The sequence below is a fragment of the Pinus tabuliformis genome, chromosome 3_2 (genome assembly GCF_031772625.1).
Source record: "Pinus tabuliformis cultivar Carrire ecotype Pingquan chromosome 3_2, CPIR1, whole genome shotgun sequence".
Lineage (NCBI taxonomy): Eukaryota > Viridiplantae > Streptophyta > Pinopsida > Pinales > Pinaceae > Pinus > Pinus tabuliformis.
This window is the reverse complement of record NC_142302.1, coordinates 31,661,035-31,683,527: the sequence shown is the minus strand read 5'-3', so window position 1 is coordinate 31,683,527 and position 22,493 is coordinate 31,661,035. Positions and strand designations below refer to the sequence as shown.

The 22,493-nt window shown below is 28.5% G+C and overlaps 1 protein-coding gene across 1 annotated transcript; it reads left to right on the top strand.

Moving 5' to 3' along the window:
• The first annotated feature begins 9,432 nt into the window (after positions 1 to 9,432).
• On the top strand, positions 9,433 to 15,392 carry LOC149179664 (protein NRT1/ PTR FAMILY 4.5-like). Its single transcript, XM_089415749.1, has 6 exons — positions 9,433 to 10,275; positions 10,951 to 11,050; positions 11,173 to 11,390; positions 12,195 to 12,635; positions 12,928 to 13,037; positions 14,451 to 15,392. The coding sequence occupies exons 1-6, from the start codon at positions 10,273 to 10,275 to the stop codon at positions 15,271 to 15,273; spliced, it is 1,695 nt and encodes a 564-aa protein (XP_089271875.1). The 5' UTR covers positions 9,433 to 10,272; the 3' UTR covers positions 15,274 to 15,392.
• The last annotated feature ends 7,101 nt before the right edge of the window (positions 15,393 to 22,493 follow it).

The following is a 22,493-nucleotide window of genomic DNA, read 5'->3' as shown; positions in this document are numbered from 1 at the left end:
TTAAGAGCATGAAAGGGTGAAATTGATGGACAAGTTAATGAAACTACCGATACTTGTTTTTTGGAGTTATTATTAACAGCATGAAAGGGCGAAATTGATGGACAAGTTAATGAAACTACTGACACCTGTTATTTGGAATTGGACACACGTTACCAATGGTTTGAAATGGATGATCATCTTATTTGGAAATACACCTTTCCACTACTATGACAAGTGTATGTGTAAGGTGTGTGTTACCTTTTGTAGTCTTCCCATTATGGTTAATTGTGTCAATTAACATATGGCATGGTAAATTTTTAATAAAGCTTTGTGGAAAATTAATTTAAACAAGCTTTAATCATGCGATTTAGATATTGAGGGAAGTTAGTGGTGTGAATTCAATCCATTGATATTGTGGCAAGAACAAGAATACATTGACATCTTTAAATTTAAATTGTTCTATCAACTTTTTTTAATTAATAAAATAATTAAAATACCCAATTCCAATAAAAGAGATGAATATAAGCATAATAAATATTTTTTTCCTTTTTATATTAAATCTTCAAGATATACTTAATATTTATAATTAAAAAGGAACCAAACACAAATTGGACATCCGACCCCAATTCATTTAAATATATGTAAAGATTCAATTAACCAAAGAATCAAAACCAAATTAGACATGTAACCCCAATTAAAAGAATTCATAAAGGTGAAGGTGGCAAAAGTGTTTACGCTTCCTTGGATGTTGAAGGAGGGGAGAAAGGTGGCGTAAGGTAACTCACCCATCGTTTGCATATGTGATCGTACTAGAAGCTACGGTGGTGGAGTGGGGCCAATTTAAATGCCCGCCGTTTACATAATAATCAATGGGACACAGATGGTTAAGACATCAACCCTCCATGCTCCATCTTTGACTATATCTAAATGAAGCTTGACCTTTCCCTTCGGCTGGAGTTATGACTGACAATGTCCCACTAAACGAAGTTTGAGATTTTCGTTGCGAAAGTTACTATTGAAATTTTGCGAAAGTTACAATTGAAATTCCGCTCTTGTTGTTGCCCCTCCTTTTCACAACAATGTACCTTTATTTAATATTTATCGCTTATTTTCCATGAATTTTTTTTGTAATATTTTTTTTTTTTAAGGAATGGTTTTGCATGAGATTTGCTTTTAATATTTCTTTTGAGGAATTGTTTGGTAGGATTGAGAAAGTGAAAAAAAAATAAAAAAATTGTAGTGATAGTTTTGTTTTTATCAATGAGTTTAATTATCTTAAATTTATTTTAAATTTAAATTTATTAGATTAATTTTTTTAATATATTATTTTTATCATTTAATTTTTTAACATGTATTAATTTTTTTATTTCAAAATAAATATATATTAATAAATTTGATCTTTTTCATGATAGATGGATAAAACATGTGTTTTATGGTAAGAGCTTATATATTTAAATAGAGAGGGAGGTAGAGTACATACACTTCTATAGATTTTTGGGCTGAGAGGAGCATTCTAAAACTGAGTATAAGGGGATCTGTAAATATGTCAAGTCTCCAACAAAATGAAATAAAATAAAATTTAATATGGGCCCAAAACAAAAATGAAAACAACCATATAGACAAAAAAACTATAATACATATTTTTTAATATTTCTTTAATTAAATATTTGTAAAATAAATATTTAAATAGAAAAAACCATATCCAATACATATATTAAAATCTTTAAAGACATAAATATTCCCATGTCAAAGTTGTAATTTGAAAATATTAATTTGTTGTACCTTTATTATAAATTTATCTTATCATGCCATGTAAAAAACATCATTAAATTTAATATTAAAAGTAAAAGGTTATTATTATTATTATTATTTTTATTATATTAATATTATTATTGTTATTAATATATTAATATTATTATTATTATTATTAAATCCAATATTAATATTAATATATTAAATATAATATTAATATTATTAGATTTAATAATTTTGGATTAAGAATTTGAGGAAAGGTTTGCATCTCAAGGGATTTATCCCTCCCGGCTTATAATACATCGGGAGTTAGATGGATCTAGGCTAGTTGCACCGAGAGGTAAATTCTACAACCCAATATGAGGGCATGTGCAAGTATGTCATGTCTCCATTAATAATAATAATAATAATAATAGTAATGTGGGTGCAAAACAAAAATGAAAATAACCGTATAAGTAAAAAACTACAATACAAATATTTTACTATTTATTTTAATTAAATATTTGTAAAATTAATCTTTCAAAAGGAAAAATCATATCCTATGGATATATTAAAATCTTTAAAGACATAAATATTCCCACGTCAAAGTTGTAATATTTGAAAATATTAATTTGATATAGTTTTATTATAAATTTGTGTTATCATACCATGTACAAAACATCATTGAATGTAAAATATTATTATTATTATTAAATATAATATTAATATCAATATATTATAATATTACTATTATTAGATTTAATAACCTTGGATTAATAATTTAAAGATAGGTTTGCATCTCAAGGGATTTTCCCTCTTGACGTATGATAGATCCAGAGTTAGAAGGATCTAGGTTGGTTGTGCCGAGAGGTGCATTCTACAACCAAGTATGAGAGGATGTGTAAGTATGCCACTCATCCAATAAATAAAATAAAAATTAATTTCGACCCAAAACAAAAATGAAATAAGCATATAGATAAAAATAAAAATAAATAAATAAAAATAAAAAACAAAATAAAACCAAAAAAAAAACTCTCCAGGGTAGTCAATAAATATTTAATGTGGGAAAACTTTCCATGGTAGTGGATCAATCTCTCCATTATTCTCACATAGTTCCTTCTTGATTAATGCTAGAAAATGGAGGGTAAGTGAGTGTGGAAGGCCACTAAGCCCTACAACCTAGTAATCCATTATGAATTCCTAGGTGGGATTATGTTTTGAATTCTCCTTGGGTCACTTTAAGTAAGATTGGAGCATGGAGGGAATTTGTTAGGTAGGATTCCCTAGTGTGCAACCTGTGGGGTGCTTGGAAGAATCCTGAGGGTAGATGGAGCTCTCATAGCTACAATGCTCTAAGAATTCCTTGCTAGAATATGCTAGATGCCCTTGAATGGTCGTGGCATAGCCTAAAGGAGTACATAGGTAGAGAAGGGGGTGCATTGCCTTGGATTGTGTTGTTTGCAGAATGAAGGATTACAGTTTGTGAGGTTGTTAGAGTTAATGGCTATCCCTAGTACTTATTTCATATTAATTTTATGACCATAGTAGGATCTCTATGAGCCTTTTCCCTAGTGGAGTCATAGCCCCAACTCTAGGATGATCCATTTTTGAGAGATTTAGAACACTGAGGTCAATGGATAGGTGGAATGTTTGAGGTATATAGCTAGTTGGTGGACAATTGCAAAAGATAAACGAACTTATATTTCATGTGTTGCTAATTTTGTATGATTTCACATGTTAATTATTGTTGTGATATTTTTGAATTGGCTGCACTTGATTTTTCGGTGTCTAAGTTATTTTGCATGTTATCACATATTGTTAGAGCTGTATATCTATATCATATATAGGGCATGATTATTATAGTATTTTAATTTATATAGTTGACATATAGTAAACTAAGTATATAATTGGTCGGTAGTTGAAGGGTAATCATTTTGTGTATATCGTTAATCGGTGGTCCACTGAAAGTAAGTTTGTCTATACAATTGAAGACATTTGACCATGTATATGATTCGTAGATAGTTGAATTAATTATAATTAATAGGTGATTGAGGGGAATCGATCCATGTGTACAATCAATGGGCCAACTATATTCATTGATCAATGAGTCAAGTTGATTTCCTCGGAAAAATATAATGTCATAAATTAATTAAATAGTAAAAAATTTGTATCAAAATATATAGAAGCAAGACATGGAATTTTTTGAAGTGCCTCATATTCTCAATAGTGGATGGATGGTGTTGGGTGTGCTACAACTTAAATAATCTAAGTAGATTTTGTAAGACTTAGATAGAGATTGAGTTAGAATAGTGACTGCATTACATGGAGTATAAAGATGTAATCATAGATGGAAGGAAATCTGTTCACATATGATGATGTGGACAAGCAATTACCACCAAAATAGTTCTATGACACAACTAGGAGAAAGAGAAAATTATTCATGTAAGTTACAAAATAACTTAATAGAAGAAAAAGTGGTCTATTAACAATCTCATTCATTCCCTGTATAAAAAATTAATTATTATAAAGAAAGGTTATGATAAGTTTGTAGAGGAGAGAAAATGCCTTTACCAAACTTTAAGTAAAGAAAAATAATATACTGGAGAAAAAAGTTTACTCTTATTGAAATTTATGAACAAGTTCATATGAGCTTCTATGAGTGACTAAAGTGCAACACTAAATAAAATAAAGGGACAACGTCAACCGAAGCAACAACCTTTAATAACTCAAGGACACCAATTTTGACAATACGAGATAATGATGTAAGAAGGTTACCATACCTTCTGGGGATAAATAGTTTTGGGTTGTCCTTGAAACTCTAACGAAGCAATTAATACCCATTAGTGCCATGCTAACCTTTTAATATAAGGATTACATTATAAATTTTGAGTTGAATGTTCAATTTTCATTTTAACAACGAGTCCACTCTGGGGGAGTGTTTAATCAAAGTTGATGTTACTAGATGCTTCTTAGTTTGAGAATAGATATATGCAAAAACAATAAGTTACACATATTTAGGTTGTTATGTCATTTCCATTTCAAATAAAGCATTGCTTTGTTATTTCAATAATGGGTTTTCATCTCAATGATTGGGTTGTTTTTCATTATAAATTGGCATTCCAAATAGGGTCAAATTAATTAAGTTTGTAATTTAGTAAGTGAGTGTGTTTTTTTAATATACCTCAGTGAGGTCTAATAGTGTGGTTGTGTGGATGTTGAATTATGATCTATTAGTATTATTAATAATATGTTGAAAATGGAAATGATATTGTTGATATTATAATTTTTTTTGTTATGTTCAGATTCTTTTCTAAATTAAAATGACTCTCTAAATTAAAAAATTAGTAATATTATGTGTTTTTTAAAGGTTGGTGTGTAATGTAAACCCAATAGAGTCCCCAATCACACACATTTTTTCCTAGTTATTTAGTTATGAAAAGAAACCCAATTGAACAAACTAGCCACAAAAAAAAGAACTCAAGTGAATGATGGAAATGCTCCTCAAAATGAAAAAGTGAGAATCACTAACCATGATCAATTTATCTCAACTTGTTAAAGACAAAAATAAACCTACATTGATAAGGAAGATTTGTTAAACCTGAACCACAACTAACTAAATAAATTAACAATCACAAGAAATTCAATTGAAAAACTACCTCTCAAAATAGAGAAGTGAAAACTACTAATTATAATAATTTTATATCAACTTATTATGCATCTAAAAAAACTTAATTTAGTTAAAAAAAATCCACTAGAAAAAAATCCATTAATTATAATCATTTTTTCTTTACTACTTAAAGACAAAATGTTGCTCAATTGAATAGGGGATATACTCATTCAAAAGACAAAGCTCTAAACTGAAATTTAAATTATCAAGATAAACATTAACACTAAATTTGATTAAAAACTTTAACACATCTCCACATTCACTTTTCAATATTGATATAAATTTAATTCTTAATTTCAAATTATCATGAAAAAAGATATTAATACCAACTCTTAATCTCAATGAGGGTTAAAATTTAATTGAAAACATTAACACAGGTCCACATTCACTTTTTCACGACCATATATATATTATATAATAATTTTATTTAAAAGTATGAAAAAATAAAAATAATATCGAAATAAAAAATAATAATATTCAAATATAAACTAATTACTATTAAAATTAAAATTAAAATTTATATTTATATTTATTTATTTATATATATATATAGATATATATATATATATTTTGATAATTTAATGTTGTAATGTCATGTTAACTTCTTCAATAAAGTTAGACATTGTATATAGAAGTCACAATTTTGTAAATCAGTGATTGAATTATTTTTTATGGTATAAATAGATTTATCATCAACAAAAATCTTGAAACATCCAAAATCCTGAAACTTAACCATTGTAATCAAGATTTTCAAAAAAAATTACAGTATTTCTAAAAATTTCAAAATCCTACTAAAATTTCGATTATTTTCCATTATTTTTTAAAGAAAATAAAAAACTTATTAGATTACCGCATAAAAGTTAAAACACTGAAACGATACATTCGTGCTTACTTGGAATTGGTGCTATAACAATCATGTAGAAAAAAGAAACAGTAAAGTTGAATACTGTAACACTCAATTCATGTACTCCACAAGTGTCTATGTATATAATTGTACCAATTGATGCGATGCGATTTCAATTGGTTATACGTGCAATACGTGGTGAAAACAATCACATATGCCTTGAATTTCAACCCTTATAATCACGGCCATGAGTACATTCACAGTTACAGTACGAAACATTCATAATTCGAAACTTTCAGTTGTGTTTACAGGAGCTTAGAAAATAAAATGTTAACTAAAATAATTAATTATTGATATATGTTAAAATATTTTAGTTTCAGTGGTTTGTTGATTAATTGGCTTTTGAATGGGGTAGATTTAAGTTTTCTTAATAAATTTTAATAAAACTTAGTTCAAAAAATTTCCGTTAAAATCTCCGAATGTGTTTACTCACATAATTTGAGTCTTCTTTTTAATAGTGATGTAGTGAAAGAGAGAATTAATAACTTACAACAAAATATTATGATTTGAGGATTATATTTATATTTTTAAATATGGTTAATTATTTTAGATCTATTTAATTTTGGATCATATATTTAGAATCATATATTTAGAAGAATTAAATTTCCTGGAATGAATTATTTTTTTTAATTATTAATCCAGAGTTATTAAATCTAATAATATTAATATTAATCTTTTAATATTAATCGATATTTTAATATTAATTGATGTTTTTACCAGGCATGATAATAAAAATTTAGAATAAAACTATATCACATTAATATTTTGAAATATTATAATTTTGATGTGGGAATATTTATGTCTTTAAAGATATATCCATAGGTTATGAGTTTTCCTTTTAAAAATTTATTTTACAAATATTTAATTAAAATATTTGTATTATAGTCTTTTAATATTAAAAGATTTTTAATTTAGGTTGACATTAATTTATTTTATTTTATTGGAGATCTCACATATTTACACATCCTCTCATACTAGGTTGTAGAATGCTATGTCCCATCTTTCACATTAACGAAGCAACTTAAAATAAAATATGAAAAAAAATAATAATAAATAGCAATAATAAAACATATAACTAAAAGACAACGTCCTATAAATCAATAAAACACCATAATTTATTCCGAAAACTATACTTACTAGTAATAAGTCTATTAATTTTAACCATAAAACATTTTATATTATTAATAAATTAAAAAACAAAATTCCATGAAATATTATAAACAAAATCATACTTTACAAAACTTTAATCCAAAAATAAACCACTCTAATACAAAACCATACCATACAAAAACTTTAAACCCTAAACCATAAATAAACCACTAATTATTTAATCAAAATAACTTTATTATAGAGTGAAATTTAATGAAATATAAAATTCACATTTACAATATCAAATCATTTAAGATAATAAAAAAATTATGTAATTAAAATCTTATAAATATCCTAAACAAAACCATACACTACAAAAACATTAAACAATGAACCATAAATAAACCACTATAAACCATTAATTACTTAACCAAAATATTTTTCAACTTTAATCTAATATAAAATTCACATTTACAATACTTAAATAATTTAAAATAATAAAATTTATTTAATTTAAATTTTATACTTTTGATGATGATGATGGTTAACGTCCACTGAGACCAAATAATGGTCTATCGGACTTAAAGAAACAAATTATCTATTTTGATTTAAGATTTTATTCCCATGCTCAAAAAGCTTGGAAAGAAGCCTCCTGAGCTCACTATAATTTTGACATTGTAAAAGGCTAGGAAGGTCAGTATTGTAACAAAGATTGTCAAACATGCTTCAATAATTAGGTGAGAGAAGTTTATTCTACAATCCAGTGTGCAGAGATATGTAAGTTTCACCTTTTAAAATAAAATAAAAATTAAAAATTATGTTCTAAATAAAAAAATAATGTCAATTATAATAAAAAAATGAATAAAAGTATCACTAAAATGTTTAAATCTTATACTTTTCAAAAATATTTCAACAAAAAGTTTAAATAAATTATTTGAATATCTATTTTAAAACTTTTATTTAATCTTATATATAATATATTTAGTATTTAAAAATACAATTTAAACAATCAAAAATAACACATTGTATTTTACACAGGAAAAAATTTAATCACTCAGAATATATGTTGATATTAAAAGAAACAATTTTACTAAACTCGTTGGAAACTTGAATAAAACCTATTCTTTCTCACTGATATGATAGATTCTTTTTTTATTTTGTGCCAGCCATAGGCACTTGCAGGATTGCTCATATCCTGGATGGTCCTTGTACTCTTTTTTATTTTCTTGGGTATATGTTTCTGTCTTTGTAAGTTGGTTATGCTTTTGGAATAGGTGGGTTGTCATTTTTCATTTGAATGATTTTATTTTGATAAAAAAATTCACGGTGTATTTTGTGAAAATTTTGGGAGTATATAATAGTTTCGTGCATAGTAAATGAATATCGACTTTCACCATCTAAGAATCAACCTAAAACCAACATCAAAGAATCAAATCTGAAACCTTCCATATCTCTAACCTAAAATCAACATCAAAGAATCAAATCTGAAACCTTCCACATCTCTGAATCAAACCTAAAATATAGAAAGCGCAATCAGAATTTATTTATTTTCCAAATTCCAGCGATTCAAAGGCAATTTGTCATGACAATAGACAGACCTGTTTAAATCACCCATACGTTCTTTTGAAATTTTCGGTCTGCCTCCTCTCATTTGACACGGTTGCTACCTTTTTGTATTTTCTCTTCCGCTCGGACCTTTTTTTTTCTCTGCAAGTTGGAATAGGCGGTGGCTTATGGAGATTTAGCTTTAGTTTGACACGGATCTGGTTACTTTAACTCTATATTTTTTGTGAAAAAACAATTTATCGGATGAACTTATTCTCCCAAGTTAAAATTCTTCCTCATTCCGAGAATCCAGGTTTAAAGAGAAATGATGCTGACCTTTCATCACACAATGTACAGTGGCCTTTCGCCTTTCAATCTTGATGACCCCGCCACATCTTTTTTAAAAACATGAGAACGACGTTGTAAGGAAAGGTCTTGAATGAATGGTATCCATGAGGAATAAAGCAATAACTTTTTGTACGCAACTTGGTAGGCAAACTGCATTTATTGATGGCAAACAGCTATTAATTTCAATAAAGCTGCGAAAAATCGTGATAAAAATTTCAAGCAATCGATTAGGTATTTATTCGATTTATATATCCAGGGTTCTGAACGACGAGAAGCAAGTAGAGGGTTCGTCAATGTTTCCATCTCTTTGCAGCCACTTGTAAAATGCCCATGGAGATTCCGCCTCTGGCATCAAAATTCATTGTTTTCCTTGAAGAAATGCAGCAGCAGCCTTAATTTCTGTAATCTCACCTTTTTCTCCAATATGACCAGGAAGTCAAATTCCAATGCAGTGGATCCAAACAAAATGGAATGTTCAGCGTTTTTCTAATAAAGAGCAGAGGGAAGATTTTAGCTTTTGTCATGGAAGCCAAAGCAATTAGCTTTAATCACCGATAGTAACAGGCTCTGTAATTCGCCCGCCATTGAACGGGCCCCAGCCGGAATTTAAGCCAAGCCAGCGGTGTGGTGAAAAGGAAAGGCGGTCTGTGCGACCGTAGCCCTCCTTTCACGGCACGACGATTATTAATCGATCAGGTTCAATCAGATGAGTGGACCATTTAAGTTTACTTAGTGCCAGATACAGAGAATTACTAACAGTTGGTTGGAGACAGTAAGTATAGATAGATTGACAGTTGGTTCGAGACTGCAAGCATAGGTAGATTGAGCACAGCCAGAAGCAAAAGCGGTGTAGATAAAAATCTTGCACGCTCTTTAGTCCCAATCCTGGAGAGGCGATTGCCTTCGAATCCAAAGCCAGTAGTTTCGGCACAGTGACAAACTTGTAGAAGGACAGAAAAAAAGTCTAACCTCACCTGACCAGATCATTCATCCCTCATCGGCCGCTGTAATGGTAATAGACTATGCATATGCCCACTATCCTTTTTTGCTTCTTCATATATATATATTCCGAAGAATGAGGTAGTGCACATGAGCATGAGTAGTGGACCTTTGTGTAGAACTAATTCAATTAATTCTGGAAGCTTCAGTTTTATTTTTTAGGAAAGAAATCAGTCTTCACCTTATCCTTTAGCTTTAAGGACAGAGTGAGGTTGCTGGAATCTTGGACTATAAATTGTTGTTGTTATAAGTCGTTGGTACTAAGTTAGTTCATAAGTATAATTTTAAAAATAACTATTTAAGAGTTTGCACAAAATCAATATAACAATATTTATAAACACAAAGACATTACAACAACACTCATCATGTCATTAACTAAATATAAACTTAGATTGGAACCTTAGATTGGAAATAATAACCATTCTTTATTTCTCCCGACCACTCAAGACAGCCCCAATTAACTAATTTAAGAAATTACTATTCTAATGGTTTTATTCTAATGGTTTTTATGTTTGTGAATTACTACATTTGAGAACTCTGCAGACTGAGAGAACTAACTCTTGGTTTTTATGTTTGTGAATTACTATATTTGAGAACTCTTCAGACTGAGAGAACTAACTCTCATGAGTATCTATATTATACCTTTTGTGTTGTGCTTGTGAATACTGAACATGGTTTGAATCCACAGGCAGAGTATGAAATCCAGATAGAAAGATATGTCGACGGGAACGGTCGACCTGCTAGAGCATCCAAGCATGGGGGGATGAGGGCAGCAGCGTTCATTTTCGGTACCTTTACAATTTAATTCATCCGTTGTATCTAATATGAATATCTAGGAGACCAGTATTGGCAAACAAAATTATGGATGCAGAGATAAACGTTATAGTTGTGTTTGTGGTATATTATGCAGTGGTAGAGGCTCTGGAGAATATGGCATTCATTTCCATTGCTATCAATCTGGTTAGGTACTTCAGTGTGTCCATGCACTATTCTCTTGCGGTATCTGCCAACATGCTCACAAATTATATGGGGACTTCGTTTTTGTTAACTCTGGTTGGAGGTTTTATATCAGATTCATTCATAACCAGGTTCTGGACAATAGTCTCCTTCGCATGCGCAGAGCTTCTTGTGAGTTATTCTATATTTCGCCTTTGTGCAAATAAATGCAAATACATATTTAGGCAATACATTACGTTGTGTTGTTGTTTTTCATATTTGTTGTTTTTCATCAAAGAAGTGAGGTGTTTATAAGGTTAAACACTTTATCTAAATAAACAACCAGCATTATTTAGCAGTTATAAGCATTCCCTATTATTTCTTAGATGTAAAGATGTTTTAAATAAAACAATATATATTCCAAGGTATTAAACATTTAATACTTTACCATATATTCTCCAAGGTATAAAGCATTTAGTACTTTAATGTGAAATGCATATTATTATGAGGTTCCTCATATCCCCATCTATCTGATAATGTATACTTTAACACTTGTATCATTACTTGCATCGCTGTTGTGATATGTATTACTTGTTATTTATAGATTTGAAACTTCTGAATTGAGACGAAATGAACTAAACATGGTGTTCCTTTTTGTCCCATGAATCTGTGTATTAAATAGATAATTTGAAAGGTGTATTATTTGTTCTTCGTAGATTCTTAAGCCTCTTATTTAAAACAGAATAAACAAAACATGGTGTTTGTTCTTCTCCCTTGAATCTGGGTGTTAAAAAGATAAACTGGAAATCAAGTAGAACGAATCCAGAAAAACCAAAATCAATCAAGCCTCTATCTATGTATATAGTTAGTTTACGGGGTCGAATTATTTTGCTTTTTTCTGGATTTTTTAAATATTGAGTTTAAACCAGGGAAAATTGGTTATATAGATATATATATGAGAGACACACTTATAACATTCAAATGAAATTAATGCAGGGTCTGTTAATGCTCACCCTGCAAGCACATTTCCCTGCTCTGACGCCTCCACCTTGCGATACCAAGCAACTAAGGCAAAATTGTGAGGAACCTACCTTTGGGCAGGCCGCCATGCTCTACACGGGCCTGTACATTGTAGCTGTGGGAGCGGGGGCCGTGAAAGCCTCGTTACCAGCCCATGGGGCCGATCAGTTTGATGACACGGATCCAACAGAAAAGAAGCTTATATCCCATTTTTTCAACTGGTACTTCTTCAGTCTCTGCCTTGGAAGCCTGGTAGCAGTTACGCTCATCGTGTGGGTACAGGAAAACTTGGGGTGGGAGTGGGGATTCGGCCTTTCTACAACTGGAATATTTCTGGCTCTTGTGGTATTCGTCTTGGGCTTTCTCAGATATCGTAACAAGATCCCATCAGGGAGTCCTCTGACGCGGATTGCAAAGGTATGTCACAATTACTTGTTTTTTGGGCAAACATTATGCATTCAGATATACAGCGCATTTACCATACAAAACATTATGTATATATGGATAGAGCATTTGTTATGTTAATGGAATATACAGCGTCCAATTGCAAATTGTGAAGGTTTGTTTTTGCTAATATATCTTGTGGATTTTTTCTCTTTTATATATATATATATATATTTTTTATTTACATTATTTTAATTTGATTTAAATATTAAAAACAAATCTGTTATATATGAATGCAACTAATTTGAGATTTCTTCTCTTTTAGGTACTGATAGCAGCGGTCAGGAATCGAAAGCTGCCTCTGCCGGCAGATTCAAAGATGCTCTACGATGTCTACTTCGTGGAATCGTCTGTTGAACACACTGAACAGTTCAGGTAATGGAATCCTCCTTTGCAAAAGTGGGAAATAGCGGATTAACTTGTGGTTTTCTTTCAGATTGTTTAATATCAAGATTTGACCATTGAAATTTAGATTAAAATGTTTTACAAATGAGTTGTTCTTTTATTTTAAATTTCTAATGTAACAACCTTAGTCGGGTTATTTCATATTTTTTTACATTAATTAATGAAATTTCAAATATTAATTATTTTATATTTTTAAATATATGTTTATATTTTTTATAATTTCTTTTTTAATTCAGATAAAAAATATTGGAGTTTATTAATGAAAAATAGAAATCAGTATATATAACTTAGTATCATGGTTATATAAAACATAAACTTGTGCTATAGAAGGGAAAACTATTAATGTCGGGGCAAATATGAGAAAACATATAAACAAACTGCAGACATATTGTAGTACAAAAGTATATATCTACCTATATCTATTGTTTTTAGTAAATCTGAAAAAAACATGTAACTGATGAGAGAGAAATCAAACCTTCATTTTTACTTGTGTTATTCTCAAAGAAAGTGAACCTACACCAGCACTAGTGAGATCATCTTTGGAAAGAAAGTCAGAAAGTATGTTTGACTCTCGTTTAGATTTATCTTAATTCCAAATATACCAAATTCTTTTTACTCTAAAAAAAAATTACACCTCAAAAAATTTAATCTTTCTCAACAGTTCTTAATAAATAAAAAATTAAAATAGATCTAAACTGATTTAATTATTAATAAGTAATAATTATAATTATTAATTTTATTTTATTTTTATTGAATTTTATATATCAAAATATTTTAATTTATAATTATGATTATTATTTTGTTTTTTAGTTTTTATTTTTATTTTTATTTTTATATTTATGTAATTTGAACAAATCAAAATATTTACATAACATAATATATCTTAATATCACACCTAATATAACTTTATAATATTTTTTTTATATTAAATTAGAAAGTCTAAATAACATATTTAATCTATGAGTTACATAGATCATGAATCATCCATTACATAATTTTGTTTTACCATTAAAATAGAAAATAAAAATAAAAATATATTAAATGAATTATCGATTACATAATTTCGTTGTACAATTAAATATAATTTTTGGTTAGTTCAAATATAAAGTAAAAATTAATTAAATAATAATTAATAAACAAAATTGTATTAAAATTATTTGTTATAGAATAATTTTAATATAAATTTAAAACTGGGAATATAATTTATGAAAAAATAATTGTTCTATGATTGGATTGTATTATCAAATATGTGTGTTTACAATCAAAATGTAAATCGCGCATAGTTGAAACAAGAAAAATGTATATAGCGAGTATATAGCATTTTGTATTTCGGAATTTATAATGCTTATTAATTAATTGGGCTGGTGCTGGCGGGTTGTTCAGATTCTTGGACAAAGCTGCGATCGCACGCAGAAGCACCCAGGAGGATCCCTGCACGGCTAGTCAATGGAGACTGTGTACACTGACCCAGGTAGAGGAAACGAAATCAATGCTGAGAATGCTACCCATTTTCGCCAGCACAATCATGATGAACTGTTGCCTCGCACAGCTGCAAACCTTCTCGGTGCATCAGGGAAGTACGATGGACAGGACACTAAAGAGTTTCAAGATTCCAGCGGCCTCCCTCACCGCGATTCCTCTCGTTATCATGGTCATACTCGTCCCGCTTTACGACCAACTTTTCGTACCGCTGGCCCGTCGCATCACCGGCCGCGAATCCGGAATCACCCACTTGCAGAGAGTGGGAATAGGATTGTTACTGTCGGCGCTCGCCATGGCCGTGGCCGCCGTGGTGGAGCTCAAGCGGAAAGCCGTTGCCAGGGACCACTCCCTGCTGGACACGGACGAACCGTTGCCCATTTCGGTGTTCTGGCTTGGCTGGCAGTACCTCGTCCTGGGAATCGCGGATATGTTTACGCTGGCCGGCCTCCTCGAGTTTTTCTACAGCCAGGCCCCCTCGGGGATGAAATCGTTGTCCACCGCACTATCCTGGTGCTCGATATCGTCGGGCTACTACCTGAGCTCCGTGCTGGTGTCCGTGGTCAACAAAATAAGTGCAAGGCTCAGGAATGGTGCAGGGTGGCTTTCTGGCAACAATTTGAATCGTAATCATCTGGAGCTTTTCTATACGCTGCTCTGCGTTCTCACCTTTCTCAATTTCTTCCACTATCTGGCCTGGGCGAGATGGTACAAATATAAATCATGAATCTCTTTCTAGGTTCAAATTCAAAGTAGATCGCTATATCCCTAGCGGGAAATCGCCATAGTGATCCGATATAAAAAGGCTATTTTCAATTTCAATATAAAAACTTATTTTAAATTAAATATTGTCATTTCAAATAAGTTTTTATATTAAATATTGTCATTCGCTTCTGTTCTTTGCCCCTATCAAGGCGGCACATTTTTGTTATATGTACAGGAGTTATTTGTTATATGCTCTTTTCTTTTGTCTTTATGCCCTGCATCCAGTATTCTTGCAGGATGTTTTTTTCGGCTCCTTACATGCTTTGGCTGGCACATCTGCTTATCGCCATCCTATGATGCTTTCATGGATCACCATCCTCGCATCGTGCAGACATTCAGATCTTCATTCTTCGGGGATCTCTTCCCCCATGCACGACCATGCACGTCTATTTTGATCATTTTCAAAAGTTTTTCTTCTCATATGTATTTCAGACAATTATATGATCTCAATATAATCTATTCAGCTTTTTTCTCTGAAAAAAAAAATTGAAATTTTATTTTGTAATTTTAAATGTAACTTTTCAATAAATCGGAATTTTATTTTTAAATTTTAAATATAACTTTTTATAAAAATGGTTATATATACATTTATTATTAATAATGAGTTATAAAATATAAATTTTTTACAATGCTAATATAAAATTTATTTAAAAATCGAATATTTTTGTGGACATTTATATAAGAGAGGATGGGATGTATGTATTTATATGAAGTATTCTATATTACCTTGTAATATATATTTATATTTTGAGTTGTAATATTAAATTATGAAAATTAAAATTAAATATATTATTTTATTAAAATATTAGGAAAATTAAAATCATGTTATTTATTTTCTATTTCAAAAATGTTGTTTGTAGTAGTAATAATATAGGTATATGTCTTATTGACTCTGAACTTTGTCTCAAAGTTATGGAGTATTTTCAAAATATTTATAAATTATCAATATAATAATGTCAATATTATTAGAAACAGTAAGGAAAAAAATGAAAATATGTGATAGAATAAAATGTATAGAATTAGGAAAATGACAGTGATTATTCTAAATAAAAATTAGGGAGGATTTACAGATTCTATAAATTAAATGTACAAAATCACAATTCTCATTGTTTTAATTTTATTATTAAGTTTGGTAATGTTGATAAGGGTAATCCATATATAAATTTACTAAAAAAACATGCCATAAAGATTAATAGAGTTTTTAACCCTAATCATAATTATTAATTGGTTTTATGTGAAATAAAGACAATATATGTATTATCTTAAGAATGAGCTTGACCAAAATTGTAAAAATATTATGAATTATTGTCGTTATTCATTTCTTAATTAATCTTTTTGTTTAAGTTATACATTGTAGTTGTGAAGATGTTATGAGTTACAGAAGAAGTAATTAAAAGACACAAAATTTGTTGAAATAATAATAATCACATAAAATACCAATGCTATAACCATGTCATGAATTTTAACAAGTAAACACATAGCATTATGAATATAGTACTATGAAGCAAGATGTTAATAATAATAATAATAATAATATCCATTTTTAGGTCACGACCAAACGAGACAGCAGCGATTTGACTGCTAAGTTTACAAAGGCATACATACTCTACCCCCCTTTGGGTTTGAACCTGTGAACTCTTAGGAGGAAACACATGCTCTTAACCATTAGGCCCACTCAAGCTGTTAATTGCTACTAGAGAGCTAGAATATGTGAAGAAGAAAAAAAGGGAAGAGCTTTATCAGTGTTCAATATTTCCTCTTCATAATTGGCATTGAGTATCTAGTTTGTAATTAATTTTACTAATAAATTCTCAAAAACATTTTAATAAAATCCATAGTCTAAGACTAATTGATTTAAACATCTATGGAGCCAACAACAAGGGCAAAGGTAACAAAGTAAATGACTTTATGGGGAACCCCAAATCTAATGACAACAAAGAAAATTGCATTATAGTGAGCATTGGATTCAAAAACATAAAGTGTGTCAACTACACATAATGTCAATTGTAGCAATGACAAGAATAGACAATATTCGTAAAACATGAAACAAAGAGAGGATTCAGAAATACAAATGCTTTAAAATTATTTGGAAAACTTTCATTAAATGACATATAACATAGTGCATACACTAATAAAATGGTAGAGTATTTATATAACTATGAACTATGTCATAGATCTAATGATATCTCAACTTTTGATTTGTGTATATTACTAAGAATATTCTAGGTTATTCTAGAATATTTTATGGAGATTAAATTCCTACCATCTATCTAATAATTATTGACAATTAAATTAAAATTCTAGAAATATTATTCCAAAATAGATATGTCTATCAACATAATAAACTAACTCAAATAAAAATCTTTTTTAGTTTTTAAAAGTTATATATATATATGGAATATACATATTTTACCCATTACATCAAAATTCATCATGTCATTTAGGAATTAAATTTGAATAAGGAAGTTCCCAAGTATTATTCCTATCCACTTAGAATAAACCCAATTAACATTGCAAATAAATATTATATGAATTTCATAATAAAAGTAATTATTATTCTTTTTAAAAGTATGTTTGGAATTTGAAAATTCATTATATAAATAATCATTGTTTTTTTAAATATATTTTGGATTTACTTTTTCAAACAAATATAATTTATTAAAAAAATATATATATTCTCTTTATCTATTTCTATATATCAAACCACTTTATATACATACAATTTAAAATCACCAAATTCATCACATCACTTAGGAATTAAATTTGGATAGGGAGGATCCAAGTATTATTCCTATCAACTTAGAATAAGCCCAATTGACATTGCAAATAAATATTATATGAATTTCAAAATAGAAATAATCATTATTCTTTCTAAAAGTATGTTTTGAATTTGAAAACTACTTATAAAAATAATCATTATTTTTTAAAAGATATTTTGAATTCACTTTTCTCAAACAAATATAATTTATTAAAAACAAAAATGATATATATTCTATATTTACTTCTATATATCAAAACACTTTATCTGCATAAAATTTAAAACTACCAAATTCATCATATCACTTAAGAATAAAATTTAGATAAAAAAATTCAAGTATTTATTCTATCCACTTAAAATAATCTACCAAATTCATCATATCACTTAAGAATAAAATTTAGATAAAAAAATCTAAGTATTTATCTTATCCACTTAAAATAAATCCAATTGACATTGCATAATAAAAAGAATAATTATTCTTTTTGAAAGTATATTTTGAATTTAAAAATTCATTGTAAAAATAATCATTATTTTTTAAAATATATTTTGAATTTTCCATTATAAAACAAATATAATTTATTAAAAAAATCTATATCTACTTCCATATATCAAACCACTTTATATGCATACAATTTAGAACTGCAGCTTTATATTCCACAATTTCTGACTCTATATTGAATCCATCATGTCACTTATCTGTAATTCAAAGGTATAAGTATGTAAATTTTAAAATGGTAATTTTAAATCTTACAATTTATTACTAGGTTATGGGTTGATCCGTTCACTTTGAGTAATTTAAATCTATAAAATTAATTTTATATTTAAAAAGAAGAGTAGGAAAAAGTTCGTAAGGTTTTTAAAATTTGATAATTACAAAATAAATGGTCTTATGATAAATTTTAGAATAATTAAAAATAAATTATTTAATTAATTATAAATAGATTATGTAATTATCTTATAGTGATGTATATGTGAAAGTGTAATTTATTTTTTTGGTTTCTTAAAAATATATTTCTATAATTCATTAAAATTATAAATTTTATTTATATCATTTAACTATTTTAACGTCAAATTAATTTATAAATTAAAAATTCATTATAACATTCATTTATAAATTAAGAAGACATTTTTATAATGAAAAATTACAAAACTATTTATATAATTTATATCATTTAATAACTATAATGTAAAATTGATTTATAAATTTAAAACATACTTTTATAATGAAAATTACAATCTAACTGAAATTATTTATATAATTTATATCATTTACCAATTTTAGTGTGAAATTGATCTATAAATTAAAAACACATTTTTATAATGAAAAATTACAATCTGACTCAAACTATATACAAAAAGTGCAAAAACATAGAACAGTTCTATATGTGAATGTGAAACAGCCACGCATATCCAATAATAATGTATATCGACCCCCAATAATGTAGAACAGTTCTATATGTGAATGTGAAACAGCTCCACATATTCAACAATAATGGATATCAAACCCCAATAATATACACTGAGCAATAAGCAATAATGTATATCAGTCTCCAATAATGTACACTGAGCACTGCATATTGCTGAAATGAAATAATATGGAGTACTTCGCACGACAACGTAGTGGGTAGGAGTTCGTGCCATATTCCTACACCAGTCTGCCACCATAACTCTAATTGTAAAATCATTTGAAAATATTTTATCTCTATCTTATGCCATATTCCTCTCTGCATCACCAGATCATTGGTCCCTCAATTCATAATTGTCTTGAAGAACAATGCAACGTTACCTTCCATTGATTTCATCCTGTACTTTATTTTTTATTTTCAAAAACCTACCATTATCTTTTTGCATCTTTTTCCTCTTTTTTCAAACTGGCATCATTAAAGTTTGAATGGTATCTTTGTCATTGGTGAGTTGCGTTCCACAATATGCCGTGCTCAGCAAGTGGGGTGTTTTATTTTCTGGTGCGAATGAACACGGAGACCCTAGAGTCCCATCAATATGATATGGGATATACACGCCACGCCAGGAATGGATGAATGAGATTGATTGGAACTTTGGAATACTTTCTACTTCAGCGGCCGGTGTGTTTTGATCCTGGTATCAATCATATCACCCAAGTTGATATATCTATCCTGTAACTATTTACAGATGGAGACACATAAATTTATATTGCCCCTCATCGTTCACTAGGGTTTCAAAGGTTTTGTTCCGTCCAGTTGTACTCTACAGTTCAGTGTGGTGATGGGGCAAAAGTTGAGGCGTGTCGGTAAAAGTTTTTGTTCCCTCTACTTGTAATCTACAGTTTGTCTAATACGGATAAGAATGAGATCGAGAACATGTTAATTCATATAAAGTAGCATTCTCTGTTCTGCAATACTATACTCAACGACTTTATTAAGGATATGGACGTTTACATACGCATATTATGCATCTTTCTGAGTTTATGTCATAGTGTACTTTACGCCACAGTATATGAAAGGAATATTGAGATTCGAGACACTTTAAATAAAAATTAAAAAAAAAAAATAGTTTTTTAAAATAATATTCTACTTTACATCATAGATGAGAGTTGATGGTTCTGTTTAAATTGGTTCTGTTTAAATTTATCTATTTTAACATTTATTGATGCTATAGAGGTTGTGAAATAAGTACATAGATTAGAGTCAATGGGTTTTCAAATCCAGAGTCTCTGTACCATCGACCACAATGTTGAATGTTCGAACACAGTGTTGAATGACAGTATAGTGTATTGAATAGAGTCAATGGGTTTTCAAATCCAAAGTCTCTGTACCAACGACCACAGTGTTGAATGTTCGGCAACAGTGTTGAATGACAGTATAGTGTATTGAATAGAATGGTGTGTAGTCTAAAGAATAGACAAGGTCAAAATTGAGTGAAATTGGAAAATTGTTTTTATTAAATAATGATGTACTTTACACTGCATTTAGATAGGAGGTATGATTAAAAGAAATTATTCGATATAACATTAAGAATTATGATTTATTATTTGCCAAATAGTTTATTAAAACTATTATTAAAATGCTGTACATATAAGAATAAAAATGTACATTTAAAGAAAATGGTAAAAAAAATTGTTAAATAGTGTTGTCATTTACAGTTAGTATATAATAAGATATAAATATTGAATATTGCAATGAGTAGTGTATAGGTTTCAAATCAATAGTAAAAGAATAAAGGATGTTGGTATTTAATATTTATAATGATATAGTTTAGTAATGATATGTTTTGGAGTTGTGAATATTTTATAATTATAAAAATAGAAATACAATTTATAGTTATAGTTTAATTTATATAACAAATATTTTTTTTCAAAGTACTTTTTCTAAATCCATTATGCATTCAAAAATGTGTTTTAAATAACAAAAAATCATAATCTTATTTGAAATTGTATTACTAAATTTAAATTAAAAAATACTATTTCATCTATATTACACTTAATTTATATATAATAAATAAATTAAAATCTAAATATTTTTAAAACTTATTATCACATTATTCAATAAAAAAATTTATTTATAAATAATAATTAATAATATATTATATAATATAATATTTTCATTATTCTTAACCCAAAAAAATAACAATTACTGAGTTTTAAGTAAAATTGTGGTATTAGTTTTTTATTTGTATATTTTAGTATGGGAGGAGAGAAAAAGAAAGTTGAATTAAAATTATTTATTAATATAATAAATAAATTAAATTTTATAATTTTTTAAATTTTAATATAATATTGTCTTAAATAAATATATATATATATATATATATATATATATTAAATATTAAATATTAAATGGTGTTAAATTAATATTTTAGTGATTATATAAAAAAGAGCATATATTAATTATTATTTTTAGTAGTGTGCCATTGGGTAAGTATACCAACCGTAGAAAAACAAAAAAATTGTCCAAAAAATTACACAATAATAAAAAATAGTGCTAGCATACTAAGTGTTCAATTAATAACAATATTATTAAGGAATTTTTCCATAGCTTAAGATAATTGAAGACAATAGGGGAAGTCCTTTATAACCCCAAAGGAAAAAGTGAAATAAGATACTCTCTTGGTCTAGGATACATGACCAACAATTAGGCCAAGTCACATGGCCTACAGATCAACATATGAATATATTTCTCCAATGAATCTCTTAATTCCTTGTTGATTTTACTCAAAAATCCTTTTACCATATTCTCCTTCACATGAATGTGGAGGATGATCTCCAAGCTAATCAGGTTTGCTTTCGTAAAAGGAGACCAATGGAAGTTAACAATGTACAATGGTGGCAGACCCTGCCTCGATCCCCCCCAATTGTGCCTTGCATCAATTTCACAATGGACATGGATCTACAGTAATTGGCCATGCGTATAATCCTAGTCCCTCTCACTAGAACCAGAACGAGCCAT